This window comes from Bos javanicus, chromosome 8 (genome assembly GCF_032452875.1).
Source record: "Bos javanicus breed banteng chromosome 8, ARS-OSU_banteng_1.0, whole genome shotgun sequence".
Taxonomy (NCBI): Eukaryota; Metazoa; Chordata; class Mammalia; order Artiodactyla; family Bovidae; genus Bos; species Bos javanicus.
Genome location: NC_083875.1, coordinates 95292420 through 95313623, shown reverse-complemented (window position 1 = coordinate 95313623; position 21204 = coordinate 95292420). Strand labels below are relative to the sequence as shown.

The window sequence follows — 21204 nt, the reverse complement described above, 5'->3', positions numbered from 1 at the left end:
ACACGCATGTCCTGTTTCACCCGTCCCTACCCACAGCAGGTCATCTCAATTCATTACGTGATTCACTCTTATGTGTTCATCCACCACTGATGGGATGCCTCCTCAGTGCCAGGCACTGCTGTCCTTTTGAGTAAGTCCTGGCCCTCAAGCACTTCTGTTCTTCTGGAGAAAATGATGTGGTCCCAGACAATTGTAGCTCGGAGGAAGCATGCATAAGAGGCTATTAGGGTATGGAGGAATGGCCAACTGACCCAGCTTGAGGGCATCATGTCAGGACAGGCTTCCTGGAGGAGAAGACTCATGGCCCGAATCTTAAAGAAGGGTAGGAATCAGCTAGGGCAAGAGGAGAAGGGCCATTTCAGATATTGGGCTTTCTTGATATTATTGGCTTCTCCACTCATTTTCCTGCCAAGAAAAAAAGTGGAGAAAACTTGAGACCGTAGGTACAAAATCACCGTACTCGCCTCAAAATGTACCTCGTCCTCTTCCTTTTCCCATCCTACTCCCCACATCTTAGGTTCTAAGGAAGCTCTTCTATGCTTATCTGCTTGTGTGTTTGTTTATTCATTCAGAAACATTGAGAATCATGTGTACATAGCACTATGTCTACGGGGTGTCCTGGTCCCTGCATCATGGGAGGTCTTCCTTACCCTCTCCTCATCAGCCACAACCTCTAGAGATTTCTGGCTCTCTGTTCTTTTCCAGAACCTGGCTTCAGTCTGTTCAGCCTGACTCCCCCCTTGAAACAGATAAGCCTCATCTGGGTCAAATGCTTCCATGAGTTGCCTTCCTTTGTCTCTGTCATCCTTCGCTCTGCTTTTTCTATTGATTTGCCTTTTCATCACCCTTATCATCCTTGGGCGTTCCTTGAGGGAAATGTCTGTGTCCCTACCTTTTCTCTATACATCATTGTGGTACGCTGGTCAAGGTGAGTGAAGTAAACTCTTCTCAATAATCACAAGATTATTATCATTTTTTGAGCAACTACCATGAACCCCTTGCTCACTATTCATGCATTAGCTAGTGTTAGTGAAATTCATGCATTAGTTAGTGTTAGTCAGTCATGTCCGACTCTTTGTGACCTCATGGACTGTAGCCCTCCAGGCTCCTCTGTCTATGGGATTCTCCAGGCAAGAATACTAGAGTGGGTTGCCATGTCTACCAGGGAATCTTCCCAACCCAAGGATCGAACCCAGGTGTCCTATATTGCAGGCAGATTCTTTACCATCTGAGCCACCAGGGAAGCATTCATGCATTACATGCAAATATCTCTAATCCTCATACCTTTGAAAAGTGGGTACTGTTACCCTTACCTCCTAGGTCAGAAATCTTGGGCTCTGGAAGGCAAAATGAATTTCTCAAAGCCATGCAATTCATAAACACGAGAGTCCAGCATCAAAGTTAAGTTATTCTGTCCCCATACCCCTGAACTTTTCATTTCACTAATGTTTCCCAAACTTGGCTGGAATCATCATGGCGGATAAAATTCTGATGTCTGTGTCTTAGCCCCATAAGTTCTGATCACGCAGAAGTTGTTAGGGGGTGTGGCCTGGGCATTGGGATTTTTGCAAAGCCCCCTCAGGAGTCTCATGGGGACTGAGGTTGAGAAACAGTGCACACTGCACTGCCTTCCTGCGCCCATGCTGGCTGCAGCTTGGTGTTGGTGGCATGCAAATCTGAATCCATGTGTGTGGTATCCGTGTGACCAGAATGCAGGTTCTTCGTATCCAGGGATCTTTGGCATTCCCTGCTGCCACCCCGTATAGCTACCTCACCACACTGCGTGTGCACTGCCAAAGGTTGTTGACTGTTTAATCAGCCTCTTGGCTTTTCTGCCTCATCCAGAGGATTCACAGAGAGGTGGTTGGGGTTTGATCACATCCAGATGTTCTCATCAGCAGAGCCTGTTGCCTTAGCTGAAACGTCATGTAAATGCACTGCGCATGCTCCGTTGACTAAAGCATGTTGCTTGTGACCTAGACCCGTTGCTTGTGACCTAGACCCCTCGCATGTGCAGTGGAGTCAGCCTTCCACCCTTCAGCAGCCTTGCTCTGGGGGAAGGAGGTTATTCAGAATTTGTCTAGCACAGTGTCGATTCCTGCTCTGGCTTTTCACTCTCAGGAGTGGCCTGCCTGGTCACAGACCAGGTTAGCTCATGTGCATATTCTGTTCTGCCTGGGTCTCAGGGAAGTTTTTTTTTTCCCCCACCCCTCCCTTTACAGATGAGGCAGTGGAGACACAGCTAGGTGAGATGCCCTGGCAAGTAAATGGATGCGGAGCCCAAGTTTTCTCACCCCTCAGTGTGGTAGTTTTTTCATTGTTCCACAACAGTCAGTGTCAGGCTTTCCAGGTCAGACTGCAGTTGAAGCCACTAACTTTCCTGTCTTCTTCCTGTGTACCTCTACCTTTGGGATACTGGGACACCTAGGGTGTCACTTTATGTCTCTGGGAATGCAGTTCTAGTGACTAGGGGCCCTGTTTATCTTGGGGTGCAGCCTGGGGGTCGCCCCAATATCTGCAAGCCATTCTTGGACCTGTACAGCTGAAAGGAAATCTTCTTTGATGCTTCTCAGAAACTTCTGAAATCTTCCCAGCCTTGATCCCATCTCCTGGTACTTATTTTCCAGTCATCATTCATTGATCAGTAATTCTTTGCCTGATCTGGGCACTGGGATGCAAGGATAAAAGACATATTCTGTGTCCCAGAGGCATAGTCTAGGGGAGATAATATGTAAATAAAACAACAGTCCTAAAAGGATGGTCCTCAGAACCCTTGCATTAGAAATACAGAAGATGCTTATTAAAATGTAGATTCTTAGGCCCCACTCTAGAGCTACTATTTCAGGATCTCTGGGAATCCAGCCCCCAAAATTACATATTAGCATGTCCGTAGGTGAATCTTCAATGCTCTGAGGTTTGGCAGCTACAGAAGTGAATGCGATGGTGAGAAGGCAGTATCATATGTGATGGGGAGCACCAGGCAGGTGGCAGCCTGCAGGAGCATCTTTTCTCAGGAGGACACTCACTCGGCCAGGACCACTTCTTAAAATGTGTCATGGGGAATAACTGGGAGTTAGCCAAATAAGGTGTAGCCAGAGAACTGTTTCTCTAGAGATATGAGTCATGCTCAGTGTACCCTTCTGTGGTGGTGGTTTAGTAGCTAAATCGTGTCCAGCTCTTGTAACCCCATGGACTGTAGCCCACCAGGCTCCTCTGTCCATGGGATTTCCCAGCCAACAATACTAGAATGAGTTGCTATTTCCTTCTCCAGGGGATCTTCCTGACCCAGGGATTGAACCCTGGTCTCTTGTGTTGCAGGCAGATTCTTTACCAACTGAGATTATTAAAAGTTTACTTAAGCAGAACATACCTGAATCAGACAGCACAGATGAGAGTCTGGCTGGATTTTGAGACTTCCTTCTACTTTATCTCTGCACATCACCCCCTTAGCTCCCAGGATTAACTCCTGTCCTCTTTTTAAGCCTCACCTCACAGCCCTGTTTTCAGATCAGACGTCTGTTTCTCATCAGTTAAGTGTTGTTTGAGTTTGAGTTTGAGTTTGCTAGGTTTGCCCCCTAGGGGTCAGTTCATGCCAGGGCCTGTGCGCTGCAGTCTCTCAGTGATGTCTGGCCAGTCGTGAGGTCCTGATGTTGGGTTATTGTGAGAGAGGGGCAGAAGGAGAAGTGGACACTCAAATGAGATATGGCAGAGAAAATGAGAGCATTTCAGTAAGGGGGACCCACGAAGCATCTGGTCACCTCACTGTTTGGAGATAAAGAAGCTGAAATTCGGAAAGATGATATGAAATATCCAAGTGATACCACTTAGGCACAGCCTCCAGCTCTAGGGACTAAAATTGGATTTCTGGCTAGTGCTTTTTCTGCTGCACTACACTGGATTGGAACCTTTTTTAAATATACCTGGAGGGCTTATTATTTAAAGTGATTCTGTAGGAAACCCTGCAGCAATACAATCATTTAGTAGTGTTGATTTTTTTAAATGTATGCGTACATATTTTCTTAAAGCAGGGGCCGGCCTGGGTGTGGGAGCTCTGTATCACGTGTTCCACGTCTGGACCTGAAATGAAATCAGGCCTGTGAAAGCACTTTGATATGCATAATGCTCTGCACCTGTGGTTCTCTAAAGGTGGGCCCCAGACCAGCGGGTGACAGCATCGCCTGGAAGCTTGTTAGAAATGCAAATTATCCAGCCTCACCCCAGGCCGCTGAATCAGAAACTCTGGGGGGTAGGGGACCAGTTTTCACAAGCCCTGCAGGTGATTCTGATGCCTCTTCAAGTTTCAGAACCACTGTTTTGCATCAAGAAGAAACCAGCCCTTTGGGCTTGTGGGAATAAGGTTTTAAATATCTCTGAATTTAGCTGTCTGAGATGGCATTGGGGAGATAGGAGCTGTGGGGTCAGGGTCACAAATCTCAGATTTGTTTACTTATTCTTGGAAAAGCGAGAAAAGGCTACGTGTATGTGTATGTGTACAGAAAAGGCTATGTGTATGTATACAGCAGTGCTGCACTTCACAGCTTCAGAAAGCACTCTTTTCATGTCTCTGCTGTTAAGGTAAAACTCCCTGAACCTCATTTCTCTGTGTGCTCAATTGGTTTAAAACAAGGCAGTATTAGGATATTTTGCTCCATTGTGCTTTTTTTTTTTTTTCTTTTTAGTTACTCATGAAATGAAAATGAAACACTATTTCTCCTGCAGGCTTGAAACTTCAGGACTTCCTGGTAGACAATGAAACCTTCTCTGGATTCCTGCATCACAACCTCTCCCTGCCAAGGCCAACTGTGGACAAGATGCTGGGGGCTGATGTCAGTCTCCGCAAGGTAAGCTGCAATCTTCACCTTCCCTGGTGAGGCTCGTGGCAATGACATTATACAAGAGCACCTGGAAGGAAATGAATAAACTCCTGTCTTGGTAACAGTGCTGAAGGAGGTTGGCGGCTCCAGTGCAGCGTCACCTATTTTTACCTCCCTGCTCGGGCTGGCCCCGCCACACCATCCAGAGAGTGGAAGGTGCAGCCTCGCATCATGGGCCAACTGGTTGAAATAAAACTGATTTCCTGCCTGTCTGTCAATTGGCATGTGTTGATTTTGTTTTTTTATTTTGTTTGTTTGTGAAAGTCGCTCAGTCATGTCCGACTCTTTGAGACCCCATGGAATACAGTCCATGGAATTCTCTAGGCCAGAATACTGGAGTGGGTAGCCTTTCCCTTCTTCAGGGTATCTTCCCAACCCAGGGATCGAACCCAGGTCTCCTGCAGGTGGATTCTTCACCAGCTGAGCCACGAGGGAAGCCCAGGCATAACGTGTTGATAACGTCTTCCTAAAGGGAAGATGAATTTAAGATGAATTAAAAAAAAAATCTCACAGTTCTGAAACAATAACTTGGGTTGAGGATTGTTACCCAAAGTGTCTCTTGTCTATAAAATCTAAAAGAGATTTTAAAAATGTAGTGCTTTCTTTTTTAAAATTTAAATTTTTTTCCTTTTAATTGGAGGATAACTCTTTATAATATTGTGTTGGTTTCTGCCATATATCAACATGAATCTGCCATAGGTATACATATGTCCCCTCCCTCTTGAACGTTCTTCCTACCTCCCACTCCTTCCCACCCATCTGTATTGCCACAGAGTACCAGATTTGAGCTCCCTGCATCAGAATAGCAAATCCCCACTGGCTATCTATTTGTAATGTTTCTTTTAAAGATAGATGAGAAAGATATCTAGAAAATATAGAATAGAAATAATAAATAAATAGAAATTAAATAAAAATAAATAAGTAAAAATATTTAAAATTAAATAAATAAAATAGAAAGTATCTATTATTAAGAAGAATATGCTTAATTTTTTTTTAATTTATAAAATCAGGAAGTAATATTAGTGTTTATGTAAGATTTTAACCTTAGATTTTAAAGAACCTTCCTCTGGCATTATTAGATAATCATCCGGCTCCTATGCAGTGGGCAGCAGGCCCAGATTGCATAGTTATTGATTTCCAGAGGACCTTTTCAAGTTTATTCTCTGGCAGAAAGGGGAACTGCTTCCTTACCCCGTCTCATGTTTACATACTAGCTTGACTTTGCCATAAGCAGAAGTAGTGGAACTGTTTATGCACCAAAATAAAATCTTTGCTTTACATGATATAGAATTTTTTAAATTAGAAAAATGTGCTTACTGCTTGCCCTTATGAAACTAGGAAAATATGCCTGTGTTTACCAGTTGTGCGGTTGGGAGATGGGCCAAAGGCAGCAGGCTTATAAAAATCATTAGCATGGTTTCCATTGCCCCCTGCCAATTTCTTATCTGTCACATCCCACTAGTTTAAAATAAGGGGCATCCTAAATATGTAAGTGGTCCATTCAAGGTGATTAGTCTCTGTAGTCACTGTTTTCACCGTCTTAAACACAAATACTAAGGGTCGGCTGGCAGCAAGGGCTAGTCAGAGAAAAGAAGAAAAGCAGTGTGTATTTGAGTATCTGGCAGTGGGTAGAAACTTAATGGAAACCATGACAGACCAAGTGCTCTGCCGTGTTAGAAAGCTGCATGGGTCCTGAGAAGCTTCTGGTGCATCACTCCCAGGAGGTTGTACCACCAGCAGGTCAGGCTGCCTTAATTGAAACAAACAGAGAATGTTGTAACAGAGTAATAGAGTCTGAATCGTTCATTCATTCGTTCCACAAATATTTATTGTCCACATGTTCCAGCACTGAGGACACAAAAGGAACATGAAAAAACAAGGTCTCTCATCTTATTGACTTTTGCCTAGTGGACAGTAAGGGCCATATGTGAAGAAGTGTTTGTTTAGATCCAGTAAAGCTAGTTACATAAGATATGGCCAAGGAGAAGTTCTTTGCTATAATGTATAGGCCAGTTCTAAGTCATTCTTATCTGTCAATGAGATAAGAGGCTTGACTTTCTAGTACTCTGCTTTGATACAAGTAAAAGGAAGAGTTCCACATTCTGAAATTGTTTGAACATAGTTATTTGCATTAGTTAAATATCTTTATCTACAAATAAATAGTATAAATACTTTTCCCCCTGCAATTTAGCCTAACCCCAGTTTAAAAAAATATCATTTATTTCAAAATAATGAGAACTTTCTATTTTCTCTAATAAGAGTGGTTTGGGGAGTTCAGACTCCAGATTCCTATTTGCTGAGTCATGTGTCGCACTTTTGAGAAAAAGAATTGGACTCAGGATTTCCCTTCCCAAGAAGAAGAGTGTGGAGGTGATGAGTCGAATGCCACATTCTGGTTTTGAATGTCCTGTAGCATCATGCCTTGCTTCATCCTGAAGTTCGGTAGAGACCCAGTGCTCTGGACAGGGTATAGTAGTGTCCATTCCTCAAAGCAATATTGATATGAAGTTCCCCCAAGAGGCTTCAAGGACCCTGCTTCCCATCAGTGTAATCCAGTTTTACTTCTCTCTCTTTGCATGAAATGTTTATAGGTATTTTTGCAAGGCTACCAGTTACATTTGAGCAACCTGTGCAATGGATCAAAATTGGGAGAGGTGATTCGACTTGGTGACCAAGAAGTTTCTAGGTTTTGCAGCCTGCCAAGGGAGAAGCTGAATGCAGCAGAACAGGTGCTTCGTTCCAACCTGGATATCCTGAAGCCAGTCCTGGTGAGTAGGCTTGCTGTGTAGGGAAGCTTTGAGTACTAATGCTTTTAGAATGTGACATTTTTCCCTGGACAGCAGGACTTTGTTTTTGTAGAAACATAGGGCTGGCTGGGAGTGGTGATGTGATTGGCTCTGTGGTATTGGCTCAGATTCTGAGCCATCTCCCCAAGAGTCAGTAAGGGAACAGTGAGTTGGATGTGGCTCTGAGTCCAAGTCTGTTTCAGAGAAGACCTACTTTTTTATGGTTTTTAATGCTATAAGGGTTCATTTGAAGAAGGAGTTCTCTAGATTAAAAAAAAAAAAAAGTCTCAAAACCATTAATGGGAAGATGGATGTCCATTTAAAAAAGCCTATCAGAAAGGAAACACTGAGATGTCTCAGTGGGAAAACCCTGGGATTGAATGGGAGCACATGCAATAAGTAACTTAAAAAATGACAAAATTGCTTTCAGAGGTTAAAAAATACCAACAAAGTCTGATTATCAATTGGGAATCACTCGTTCAAAGAAGCAGTCCATGAGAATACACCTTCATTTCTAATCCAAGAATAGGACTAAGTCTGAGCATTCTGGTTGTCAGTGCTGTGCCTAGTTCCAGAATAAGTATCTTTCTTTAGGTTTTCTGGGAGCTCTGGTAAAATCCCTTGTGAACAACATCCTTTAGCATCCATCCAGCATTCAGATTTCCTGCTTACCAGACAGCTCCCTGATTGTCAGTAGGCTGTTCTAAAACCAGGAGAAAAGCCCTGGAAGAAGAACATGCCTGGAAAGAGATGTTCCTCGTTATAATAGAAAGACATTGGAAACTTCTGGGACTTTGCGCACCATGATTTCTCTAGAGAAAGATGGGCCCTCCTGGGGGTACTAAGAAGTTTCGGTTTCTAGACCCTGTACCTGGATCATCTCCTAGAATGTTCCTTAGAAACACATCCCAGAGTTTACACTCTTGACTGACCATCGAAGAGTCCTTGTATCCTGTTTGATTCTCTGACTAAAGTGAAGGTAGTAGTAAAACTGAATTCTGCTGCTTCCATGGCAGGTTTTATTGTGGCCCCCATCAGTGTGAAGGGCTTAGCCCCAATACTTAAGATCTGTTTTTGTTCTCTTCCAGAAATAGTATTTTCTATTTCAGTGTTTTAAAAAATGTACTGAGTTGTTTTTTTCTAGTGGTCTGTGATTCTGTAGTATAATTTACAGAGATGTTTGCAGCCCCAGATAACTGGCCTAAATAGTCAGATAAGCTCACCTGTGAAGACACTTGCAGCCTGTTGGCACTTTCTGCATCATGAGTCAGAGTCAAAGGCTGTTGCAAATACTAGCCCATTTCCTTGGACTATTTTGGTTGTTTTGCTTTGCTTCACTACAAGACAGAAATGTTCACCCTTTCAGCTGGGATGATTTGAACTTTGGAAAGATGGGTGTTTTTAGAAGACAGATAAATTTATTCTGGCACCCATTCATTGTTTCATTTCTGTTTACTCATTAAACACCTATTGTGTGCACAGCCCAGTAAAATCCTTCCAATTATGTAATTTCTGAATTACTCTCTAAGTAGAAAGACAGCAAAGCCTTCATAATCTGACAGTCAACAGCTTAGGGTTTGACTTGAAAAATCTCTCCCTAGTTGGGAAAATTAGTGTGATGGGGAGTGTGGAAATGTACTGTCAGAACTGTCAGCTGCTTCACAGCCCATCCTGTCGTGTTGTGGTGGAGCCTTGTGGACCAGTTGGTTCATGGCAGGTGTTGATTAGGGTGGCTGCCATATGCTTCCTGCACGTCTCTTGGGCATAGGAGCATTTCAGGTTCTGCTCCTGCCTGTCAGCTGTTATTGTGAGATCTCTCTTCCTAAAATCAGAAAATGGGGCTCTTGAATTAGAACATGGTGAGTGGCCAGGATGTGTAAAAGATGTTTTAGGAGATACCATTGGGTTGAAATGACTTCCAAACATTTTGAAATGTGACTCTTTTAGCAGTGCCTTAATTGGAGCACTGGGATTGATGTTTGATTTATATTAAGCAGCCTTTTGCTTCTGCCATTTGGTTGAAATTTTGGTATTGGTGATGGTAGATGGGTGTGTTGTGAGACCTCCTTGTACACAGACAGTTAAACTGTGCCAAGAAATACAATAGGAGCAGCAACCAACATTAGGGGTGGGAGAGACAGAAACTATTCTGTTAATATGTATTTCTGCACCAAAAGTGGATTTCGAGGAGAGACATGCTTTGAAACATTTCTGTTCTCTCTCTGTCTCTGTTTTTTGGTGTGGCTATTTCTCTGTTTTTCAGCCAAGATATTCTGATTCTTTCTCCTGGTTCTCCTTCAGTCCTTTGATGACCACTGGGACTACAGTATTTTGACAACAGTGGGGAAGTGTGGCAGGGTAGAAAGGGTGTAGGCTTGGGGTCAGCTGTTTCTGGGTTCAAATACTGCCTCAGCATTTTACCAGTTGTGCTACTTTAGATAAATTAAGCCTCAGGTTCCTATTCTTTCACATAGTGATAATGTAGTTTGCCCTTTGCTGTGATTATTGATCACATATATGAAGAGCCTGGCATAGGGCTAGTACACTTTAGATGCTCAATAAAAAGTTAATAATTTAATTTATGGGAGTAATATAAATTATGTGCTTGAAAACAGTGGCTGGTAATGTAGACATTTTCTTCTATAAATCAGTGCTAGGAATCAGTCATTAATGTTCATTACTTTTTACATTTGGATACCGCCCTTATGGCAGAAAGCAAAGAAGAACTAAAGAGCCTCTTGATAAAAGTGAAAGAGGAGAGTGAAAAAGTTGGCTTAAAACTCAACATTCAAAAAATGAAGATCATGGCATCTAGTCTCATCACTTCATGGCAAATAGATGGGGAAACAATGAGAGACTTTATTTTTGGGGGCTCCAAAATCACTGCAGATGGTGACTGCAGCCATGAAATTAAAAGATGCTTGCTCCTTGGAAGAAAAGCTATGACAAACCTAGACAGCATATTAAAAAGCAGAGACATTACTTTGCTGACAAAGTCTATCTAGTCAAAGCTATGGTTTTTCCAGTAGTCATGTATGGATGGATGTGAGAGTTGGACTGCAAAGAAAGCTGATCACTGAAGAATTGATGCTTTTGAAATGTGATGTTGGAGAAGACTCTTGAGAGTCCCTTGGACTGCAAGGAGATCCAACCAGTCCATCCTAAGGGAAATAAGTCTTGAATATTCATTGGAAGGACTGATGTTGAAGCTGAAACCCCAATACTTTGGCCACCTGATACAAAGAACTGACTCAGTGGAAAAGACCTGATGCTAGGCAAGATTGAAGGTGGGAGGAGAAGGGGATGGCAGGATGAGATGGTTGGATGACATCACCGACTTGGTGGACATGAGTTTGAGCACGCTCTGGGAGTTGGTGATGGACAGGGAAACCTGGAGTTCTGCAGTCCACGGGGTTGCAAAGAGTCGGACATGACTGGATGACTGAACTGAATTGAAAGTGCATTTTATTGTATGATATAACTGATAGACATATTCTAGAGATTAGCATGTGGACAGCTTCAGGGAGAGTGTTCATTCTGCCATAACTGCCTTTGGATTGGAACATACATTGCAACAATATTTCATTAAGTCTTTGAAGTGTTTCTTCAGTGTCCTTGGCTTTTTTTATTAGTCCTGTTCCAGCCCTGTGTACTTTCTTGCTTGTATTCTGAGAGTGACTCTAAAGCACAGTAAACATTACTCATTAAAGTTTGTCACGCATAACTGAATAGATCGGTGGAAGCAGAACATCTCTAAACAAGGTATGAGATATTAAACAACAAAACGAACACATATTTACTGTCTGCTTTGTACCAGTTACTGCTTGAAGGCATTGAAGTTTCAGCCATGAACAAGGCAGACAAGGTCCACACGGTACTTTCATTCCAGTGGACACTGAGAACCGACTTTAAGGCTGAGAATGGGAATCTGAGGAATTCTTCACAGGTTCTGGGTTCTGTAAAGTGAGGGCTGCCCTTCCCAGCAGCTCCCTGACAACAGTCTTGTTCAACACGGAACACCGTGATCCCCAGTGAAAGTCTGTGTGGTTAAGTAGACTTGGGCTGTAGTCCTGTCTCAGTGATGTGAAGATGGTGTCTGATCCTTGTGGCAAGGGAAATGGTGTCTGATTTGAGTTAGCAAGGACAGGCATACAGACTGACCTTTATTTCAGGAACAACTTAGACATCGCACAACCGTGTGACTAGATTGTCTTGACTTCTGGTGGTACCTTCACCCCAAAACAGGAAAGTTCTGTGTCCATGGAACAAAGTGTTCTGTTTCTGTATCTTCTGATGTGTGTAGTCTGCTCTTGCAAAGGTGGAACTCTGTTCATGGGACAAAGGAGGTAGGGTGAGTGGTGCCCTGAAGTGCCCAGAGCACTAGTGAGCTCACAGCTGGACTGTGCAGGGATAGAAGGAGCAGGCAGAAGAGGAGTGAACAGTCATTCTTGTCTTGAAGGGTTTTTGTTTAGCGTCTTCTAGACCCTTTGATAAGGGCTCAGCTTGGCTCATAGCTTTTGGGGATTAGGTATTTCTCAGTTTGTCACATGCAGTGACAATGTTTTGCAGGAGAAAACAGTTGGTTTTCCCTCTCCTCCTGCCTGGAACACAGACTCTTGTGGGAAGTATCAGGTTTTGTTTGGTTTTGTATAATTTTGCTGCCCACCTGTTTACAACATGTGCTTTTGCCTGACAAGCAATTGCAATTGCTATCATTTGGTAAATTGTAGAATGACATGTCTCAGGGATTTACTATTTTAGACTCTGTTCACCTAATTCCTGGGAGAACAAGGGAAGCACAGAACTGGGGATAAATTACTGAACTAAGCAGTGTGTTAATATAATGACTCAACTCCAAATAGATGTTTTTGCCTCAAATATACTATTTTTTCCTTGAAATAGTATAATTAGTTTACTTGAAATAGTATAATTTCTTTCTTGCCATGTCTAAGATAAAGGCTTGACTTTTGATCCTGAATTATGTGGTAGTAGATATATTTAACTATGTTTAGAAATAGCAAAAATGAAATATTTTAATGTGTTAATCACATATAATTTAAAATTTATTATTTAAGTTGTTGAATTGCTTTTAAAAGATTAGTGCTGTCCTTAGACATGAGTTATAATTCCCTACTTCAATAAAAATTATTAAAATGTTCCTCAAAGGACAATTTTTATTGTCATGTAAATGACTGTAAAGAGACAGTAATTGCTTTGGGTGATAATAGTCTTTGTACCTGGTATGTGGCTTACTTACTTTCAATTTGAAGTAAAACATATAAATCCTAGCCCTGAGTTGGCTTTTCTGAAAATGGGCCAAGTGAAGCAGAGATTGTAGTCTGCTTTATGAGAGTATTTCAGGGAAGTTTGAAATGTACAATGACCACATTAAAACATGCATTTGCAGGGAGGAAACAAAATTGTGTCTTATATTGAGAATACTATTCAAATATATGTACAAGCACATCTCATTGTAGTAGTGGAGTCCCTGTAAAATTTTGAGTGTGGATAAGACTTTTTTAAACTTAAAAGGCTTTCCAATTCCATTTTAATTTCACAGATGCTCTGTCTTGTATTTCTATCTGGCTACCACTTCTAATGTATCAATAGTCATCTCCCCCACTTGTCCCTTTGTACAGCTATCATCTATAAACAAACACTTCATTTTTTCAGGAAATCCCCACACACTGGGTCAGGGAGACAGTGGTAAACAAGGTAGAGATCTGTGTTCCCTGCTGCTGGGGAGAGGAGGGACAAAGAAAGGAAGAGATGCTATTCAGAGTGATAGCCTCTGCTGGGTGCTGTGCATCAGGAGACCTCTGATGGGGTGTCCTAACCTAGTCTTTGCCGGTTAGGAAAGAAACATCCTCTAAGTTGGAACCTAAAGAGTAGAGGTTAGCCAGGTAAAGACAGAAGAATCTTCCATGCAGAGGACATGATGTATGCATGGGGCCCAGAGGAAAGAGGCAAGAGAAGGTGGCATTTAGAGGAACTGTGCGTGACTGAGTAGTTCAGAGTGGATCAGATGTAACTACGGGAAGTTTGGTGGGGAGAGGAATGGTAAGACATGACACTATAGAGGTGCCGAGTGAAATGTTCATGTAGCCTTTGTAGGCTATTGGGCCTCATCCTTGGAGCAAGGGGAGCTACCTTAAGGCTGCAGATGTGAGTGACTTGATGATGTGAATATGAAACGGTATATTTGTGAATTTGAATGATCTTTGAAGCAAGACTCACACTAGTCCATTTCTCACCCACCTAATGTGGTCTTTCCTTTGCTTTTTACTTTTCTTCCACATTTCTTGGGTGCCTAGTTATTATGTGCCAGGGACTGTGCTGGACAGTGAGTTGAAATAAAACATCAACTCAGAAATTAAAATCAAATTGACTTTAATAAGTTATTGCCTTTAAAAAAGAAATTCAGTCTTTTACAATGTAAACTAAATTTTTGGTGGGGCACATGCTGCAGCATACACAGAAATAGAAATATAATGTTAAACACATGAAAGTCATATAATGTTATAAACCGTTGTTACCTCAGTTTTAGAAAAGAAAAAGAGAATTCATGTGGAAGGAAAAACTTAGGGAGGACAAAAAGAATATAAAGAAATCATCTATTAGACCCAGAAAAGATGGCATAATGGCTTTTGTCATTATGGAGCCAGTGCTCCAGAATGTCATGGTTTTAGGAAATGTTGCAATGTTGTGATTAACACATATTACAGAAATGGGTTGGGGCTTTGAGTAATATAATACTGTTGTCTGTTCTTCTTATAATGCTAGTATAGTATTTAGTTATGATCTAAAAATATTGAATAATACATGAATTCCTGGTAGCGTAACACAGAAAGTACAGTCTTCACTAAAGATTTCATTTTTCTCCTTTTCCCTGTTTTCCTTCATACAAGAAAATCTTGCCTCCTGTGCAGGGGAGCTCAATGGGGACCTCTATGAATTTATAGCCAAGGGAATGCTTTTGGTTATGAAAAATGGTAGTAGAAATTCCAAACTATGAATGGCTTACTGGAGCTCTTTGGAAGTACTATTGGCAAGCTCTGTCTGCCTTTGTCAAGTAAATATGAGCAAGAGACCACAGTTAATAGTTGGTGCAGGCACTTGGTTCTCAGATTTCATTGTGTGGCCTCGTTTCAAGGCATATTGCCTGGGGTTAATTTTGTTCAAGGAAGTTAGACATCTTTCGAATCTGACATGTATTCAACCTAACCTATATTCCTATCCTTCATTCCTGCCAATCTCCTTCCCTCTTCCTTTTTTCTTATTTTTCCTTGAATTAAAAAGAAAATTATGAAATAGTTCCTTTCAAGAAATAAGACACTACTGATATAGTTGCTGTCGTCTGTATATTCCTCTCTTTCCTCAAAGATAGCTGGTATCTTGGAGTTGCATATTTTTATCCAACTGTATATATATTCACATTCGGTTAATAACAATATACTGTATTGGTTTGCATGTGTTCACATTGTATACGTGTGCATGTTGATCTGCAACTTGTCTTTTTCACCCAATGTTATGTTTTTGAGATTTATGTATGTTGATAAATGTGGCATCTGCTTAATTTTAACTGATGCTTGGTATTCCATTTTTATTCTAAAATTTAAAAAAATCCATTTTTCTAGTCTTTGGCTTGTTTTTTCACTTTGTTGATGGTGTCTTTGGTGCGTAGTTTTTACTTTCAGAAGTTTAATTCCCAGTTTTGATTTGGACTTCTGTATTTTAAGACCTTCCTTACCCCAAGTTCATAAATACATTTTCTCCTATATATCTTTTAACTTTCATTTTTAGTTTTAGCTGTTCAATCTACCAAGAATTTAATTTCATATAGTGGCATGAGATGGAAAAATTACTGTCTTAGATGAGTAACTACTTGTCTCAGCAACACTGGTTGAATAGCCTGCTGCTGCTGCTGCTAAGTCTCTTCAGTCGTGTCTGACTCTGTGCGACCCCATAGACGGCAGTCCACCAGGCTCCCCCGTCCCTGGGATTCTCCAGGCAAGAACACTGGAGCGGGGTGCCATTTCCTTCTCCAATGCATGAAAGTGAAAAGTGAAAGTGAAATTGCTCAGTTGTATCCGACTCTTCGTGACACCATGGACTGTAGCCTACCAGGCTCCTCCGTCCATGGGATTTTCCAGGCACAAGTACTGGAGTGGGGTGCCATCGCCTTCTCTGGTTGAATAGCCTATCTTTCCTTATTAATTTGTAATATTAAATCTGATTTACATCAGTCTCCTCTCTGTATTTTATAGTATCCAAGCCCCCAAAAGTGAAAGGAAATAGTTTTTACCTCCTATGTCTCCCAATTAAGGCCTCTCAGTTTGTAAGTTTTCCTTACCAAGGTTTCTCTGTGTAGGTTCAACTTTTAGTGTGGTAGCCTTTAGATATAATGTGAACTTTAAGAGAGAAAGGCAAAGCAAACCAAAAGCCCCCCACCTGGTTTTGCTCATGATTGCTTCATGGAGGGAATGAACATTAACACAGCCTGTGAGCTGTGTCACAGAGACCTACTGGAGTGTGTCATTTATAGGAAAGCCTGGGCCCATCAGAGGACTGGGAGTGTGGGAAGGCTGGTCTCTGGTGAGTGAGCTGTTGTAGGAGAGCTCACTAATCGTGCTGGACAAAATTATCCATAGAACTTTTAGACAGATTTTATCAGAAAGGAACATTTGGGGTTATGCTAGGATATTATGATGATCATGATACTTAGTCTTCTGCATCTGCTGTTTCCCAGAGCTAATGATGAACTCCATCTATTCATACTTTCAGCCGTCTTCTGTGTCGTCTGCCATAGGATTTCACAGCAATCTCTGAGATAAGAGACAAGTATTAAAATAATTCAGTTTTCTCTGGATATCCAAGGATCTGATATTGAGCAAAATGATGCTTATAGAATTGCCAAAGAAGGATGGGCTTTTCCCTGAGATTTTTCTTTTTTTTTTTCCTATTGGACAAACAAGAATGATGAAACTGACCCTGCACTTTTTTTCTTTGGAAGCCTGAAAACTTCAAAACCAATTCTGGCCTCAGAGTCTGTGCATCATTTTTCTTTTTCTTCTCTAGCTTAGACTTTCTGTCCTAACCTATCTTACCTTGGGCTTAAATTAATTATTTTCTTATATTGGCTATGCAGCTAAGTGGCATATAATAGCAGTATGTCAATGAGTAAATATAGTGATTTGACTCAAACTAAATATGAAGCAGATATTTGAAAATTATTTTAAATTAATTTTAATATATATGAAAACAATACATTTTAATATATTAAAATGAGTTTTCATATATTTAGAAGTAAGTAAATTTACAGTGTTAGAGACAGTGCTGATGAGTAGAATAAAAGAGAATTCCTTCTTCCCATGCTTTTGGCAGTTTTAAATATTATCCTTTCTTCCTTTCCTGTGAACCATCACAAACTTGTTTCTCAAGGCCATTTCCATATTGTCTTTCTAGCAAAACCATAGACAGAGTTGGGAATTTATGGTCAGCTTTACACTGGGCACATGCACATCAGACATTTTTATCTATTATGTAATCAACTAGTTTGAAATACAAATTCCTACACCATTTAAAAGCATTCATCAAAAAATTAGTAATTCTTATCTGAGATGAATAACCTACAAACATACAGTTAGAATAATTTTAGTGTCTTATTTTGGTTAAGAGTGGGTTTCTTGTGTTTCAAATTGAAGATTGTGAATAGTTTTAATCAACTTATTTATTTTTAAATAGAGATTTCAGGTTTACATTGAATTTAGAAACAGTTATTTATTTCTCGTTGCAGACAAAACTAAACTCTACATCTCTCTTCCCGACCGAGGAGCTGGGTGAAGCCACAAAAGCTTTGTTGGATAGTCTTGGGAATCTGGCCCAAGAGGTAAGTCATATCTTTTCAGTCTGAGGGTGCAGACCATCCATTATGACTTTTTTACACCCTGAATTTGATTCAGAGAGTCCACTTGATATGAATTTCATAAAAAATGTAAAATCAACTTTAGAAGCATCTGTGACCTTAAAATTACTTGGTTTGATCTCCTTACTTTAAAGATGAAGAAACCAAGACTCATGGATGTCTCAGGGTCAGTTAGCTAGTAGCTAAAGGCCCGATGTCTAGGACTTTCTCCAATTGTTACTCTTGGTCCCGAGTTAATGACTCATTAGTAGAGGAGATGATTCCTCCACGTCCTCCACATACTGTGTTTGTCTTACAGCAACTTCTCCTTATTTCTTCTTCGGTAATAAAGCTGGACAGTCTTTTTACCAGAACGTTTGTTTACTAACTGAAGGGGAGAAGCTGGTACCCCTAATTTGGATCTTTGCCTTGTGAACTTCTGGCCCCTGAGTTCAACTTTGGGAATAGAGTCTCCTGATAAATGTTGAGTTTCCCTTTCGGGTCCACATGTTTACAAGTGTATTAGAATTACCTAACTTCCTACTTAACAGAATCACCTTTGTCATAAGATCAGAGGGCCTGACTTACAAAATTAGCAGTTAAGCACTTCTCTGCCTCCCAGTCAGCGTGTGCTTGCCTTTCTGACACCCAGCCTTGTTTCAGAGTAGACTGGAAAAGAGGAACCAATGCTCTGGAGCCCGTGGTGTAGAGAGCTGAGCCAGGGAGTGATGGTCAGAAACCACACAGGCCTTATGTATAAAACACTGGGAATAATTTGTGGCAAAATTTTCTCAGACTTGGTCCAGCCTTATTATGAAGTGTTTCTTTAACTCATTTTTTGGTGTTTTTATGGTTTTTCTCAAATATCAAAGCTCACTTTATGTCTTCTAAGAATAAATACTTAGAATACTTTGGCTACCTAATGTGAAGAGCTGGCTCATTGGAAAAGACCCTGATGCTGGGAAAGATTGAGGGTAGCAGGAGAAGGGGGCGACAGAGGATGAGATGGTTGGATGGCATCACTGACTCAATGGACATGAGTTTGAGCAAACTCAGGGAGATAGTGATGGACAGAAAAGCCTGGCCTGCTGGAGTTCATGGGGTTGCAAAGAGTTGGACATGACTTAGCGACTGAACAACAACAGCAAGAATGAAGTAGTGCATGTTCACAAAGGAGAAAGCAGAATGTTTGGGAAGTACAGAAAACACCAAGGTTCAGCTCTGTCAACATGTTACCTAGCGTGTCACTTTCGATCCTTTTTTTTGTCAATCCTGCTGCTGTGTGTCTGACTGAAGAGGACTGGCTTTCAGGTTCCTTTCAGGAGGAGAAGCCCTCTTCCGGGGTGCCATCTGTTACTCTGGTTATGAACGCTGGTAACCTCTCTGTAGGTGGAGAAGTTGGGTCTCCTGGGGTTCTTCCAGGAGGCAGAATGAGAAACAGAAACTGCCCTGCAAGTCCATTGCCATCTCTCTTGAGTCCCGTTAGCTGACAGTGACTTGCCCTGTGCTCTCTGCCAGCCCTAGAAAAGGCAGAGCAGGGATCTAACATTTGAAGCTGCCTCTAAACTCACAGTCTGGTTATAGTTGTTTCCTCTTACATCACTGGCCTGCCTGTTGTCTAGGGTTAAAAAATAATTGAAAGCATGTGATGTTCTGTCGCTCACATGGTAGAAACTCTCCAGCTGAACAATATACATTTTTCTTGGCAGCTGCTTCCTTGTGTCCTGCTTACTCCCTGGCCCTGGGCAGCAAGGGCCACCCACTCCTCTCAATGGAACACAAAGTCAAGTCACTTTTGCCACCAGTGACTCATTATCTAAGAGTTTCTCTGGGACAAATGGGAGAAGATAAATGTTTGGAAAGAAAGTTGGTTGTTTTGACTAAACCACAACCCTTGAAAGGAACAGGGGGGTAAGCTGCCATGTTTCCTGTAGCTTCCCCGGTTTCCCCGTGTGATCCACATGACAAATGTGATGAGGCCTCCTATGCCTATTGCACAGGTGACACCGAGGCTCAGAAAATCTAGACTGTTTGCCCACAGTCACCTAGTAGGTTAACTGGCAAGACTGGGATTTGAACCCAGGATGGTTGGCCTCTAAAGCCCACATTCTTACAGCTTTAGCACTTTTTTGTCTGAACCCTCATGGTAACTGGAATAGAGTTGGAAGGAGACTATTCAGAGAAAGAAACTGGACTAACAGGGCCGGCAGTTGTGAGGGAATGGGGACTTTCAGAGCCAGAGGGATGAAAGTGGGCATGAGCTTCACTTCTGGAAGGTGAGCCTGGGGAGGCAGGGCAGGGAGCAGTGTTTGGTTATCTGTCCACACCCGCTAGGACCCTGGCACAGCTGGGTGCTAGGGACTCAGCAGTGAGCACACTAACTTCTCTGTTGCTGTGGGACTGCAGTGGGGCAGGAGATAGAAATAAACCCTTCTGTGTATAATGGGATAGCAGGGATGCCTGCAGTGAAGGAAAACGAAGCTGGGTAAGAGGGGTGGAGGGGTTGAGGTGGTATTTTAAAGGGGAGGGTGATTCATGAAGTCCTGTCTAGTCAGGTGCCATCTGAACATGGAGGAAATGATACTGCAAGCAGGAGGAACCGTAGATCCAAATATACTGACGTAGGGCATGATCAAGAGATGTAAAGACCAGGGAGGAGGCCGGTGTGGCCTGAACAAAGAGAGCAAGTGAGAGGGGAGTCAGAGATTAGGTTAGAGCAGGAGGTGAGTGCCGTGCAGCCCTGGAAAGGCTGGATTTACACTGAGTAAGATGGGAAGCCAGTGGAGGGTCTGGATCAGGGGTGTCTGGTGTGGCTGAGAGGATGAGAGTTGTTTACGATTCCAGTGTTAGGCTGAGAAGAGACTGTGATGGGGCAAGGGCAGGAGAAAGCCAAGGATTGAGAAAGCCTCAGTGGTTCATTCACTCCATAGATGATGATCAGATGCCACCGTCTGTGGGTTGGAGCCTGAGCGGCTGCCTTCCCTGTGGTGGGAGGCACTTCATGGGGAGGTGTGGGGCAGGAGCTGAAGTTAGAACAAGTAGGAGTCTGCCCCTAAGGCAGGTTCTGGGAAGAGCCAAGAAGTTGGAAGAACTCAGTTGCTTACAGTGCTTCTATCAAAGATGTGCTGACTTTATGTTGGAAGAGATTTGTCCTTTTGATTGGGGGATGGCAGGATGGTGGTGGCGAGAAAGACAAGTGAGTGGCTTTTGTGCTGTCCTTCAAAAATCTCTAGGGCTGTTGCACCCCCCAGCAAAAGGAAAGATGGCCTGACTGCCTATCCCCCTCCCTGTCTGTATACCTCAGAAGATAAAGTCAGGAAAATCTGGCCACCTAATTGTGTTTTCTGGGTGTCAAAGCCTACCTCTCTAGAGGGAAGAATCTTTGTGACCTCTGACCACCCCCGGAGCACCTGGTTCCCCTTTGCAGTCTGAAAGCAAAGGCAGGGTCTGTGGCACCCAGGACCTTCTCACTCACAGGGATCAGCGGGCTCTGTGAGACAGAAAACCGGGTCGTGGAGTCAGCCTAGACTGCCTCCAGAGCAAGAGTGGCGTCCCGCAACCCCTCCCCTCTGCTTGCCACACCTCAGCCTGGACACGCAGTGACAGGGCAAGTAATGGAAGGGTATATTAATGATTCATT

General features: G+C 42.3%; 1 protein-coding gene across 5 annotated transcripts in view; it reads left to right on the top strand.

The window, feature by feature from the left end:
• Positions 1-21204, top strand: part of ABCA1 (ATP binding cassette subfamily A member 1) — a 146169-nt gene that overhangs the window by 58070 nt on the left and 66895 nt on the right. For all 5 annotated transcript variants that reach the window (XM_061426389.1, XM_061426387.1, XM_061426391.1 and 2 more), the window contains 3 exons: positions 4720-4841; positions 7466-7642; positions 17457-17549. In XM_061426389.1, coding sequence (XP_061282373.1) covers positions 4720-4841; positions 7466-7642; positions 17457-17549 — 392 coding nt within the window. The remainder of the gene's footprint in view (positions 1-4719; positions 4842-7465; positions 7643-17456; positions 17550-21204) is intronic.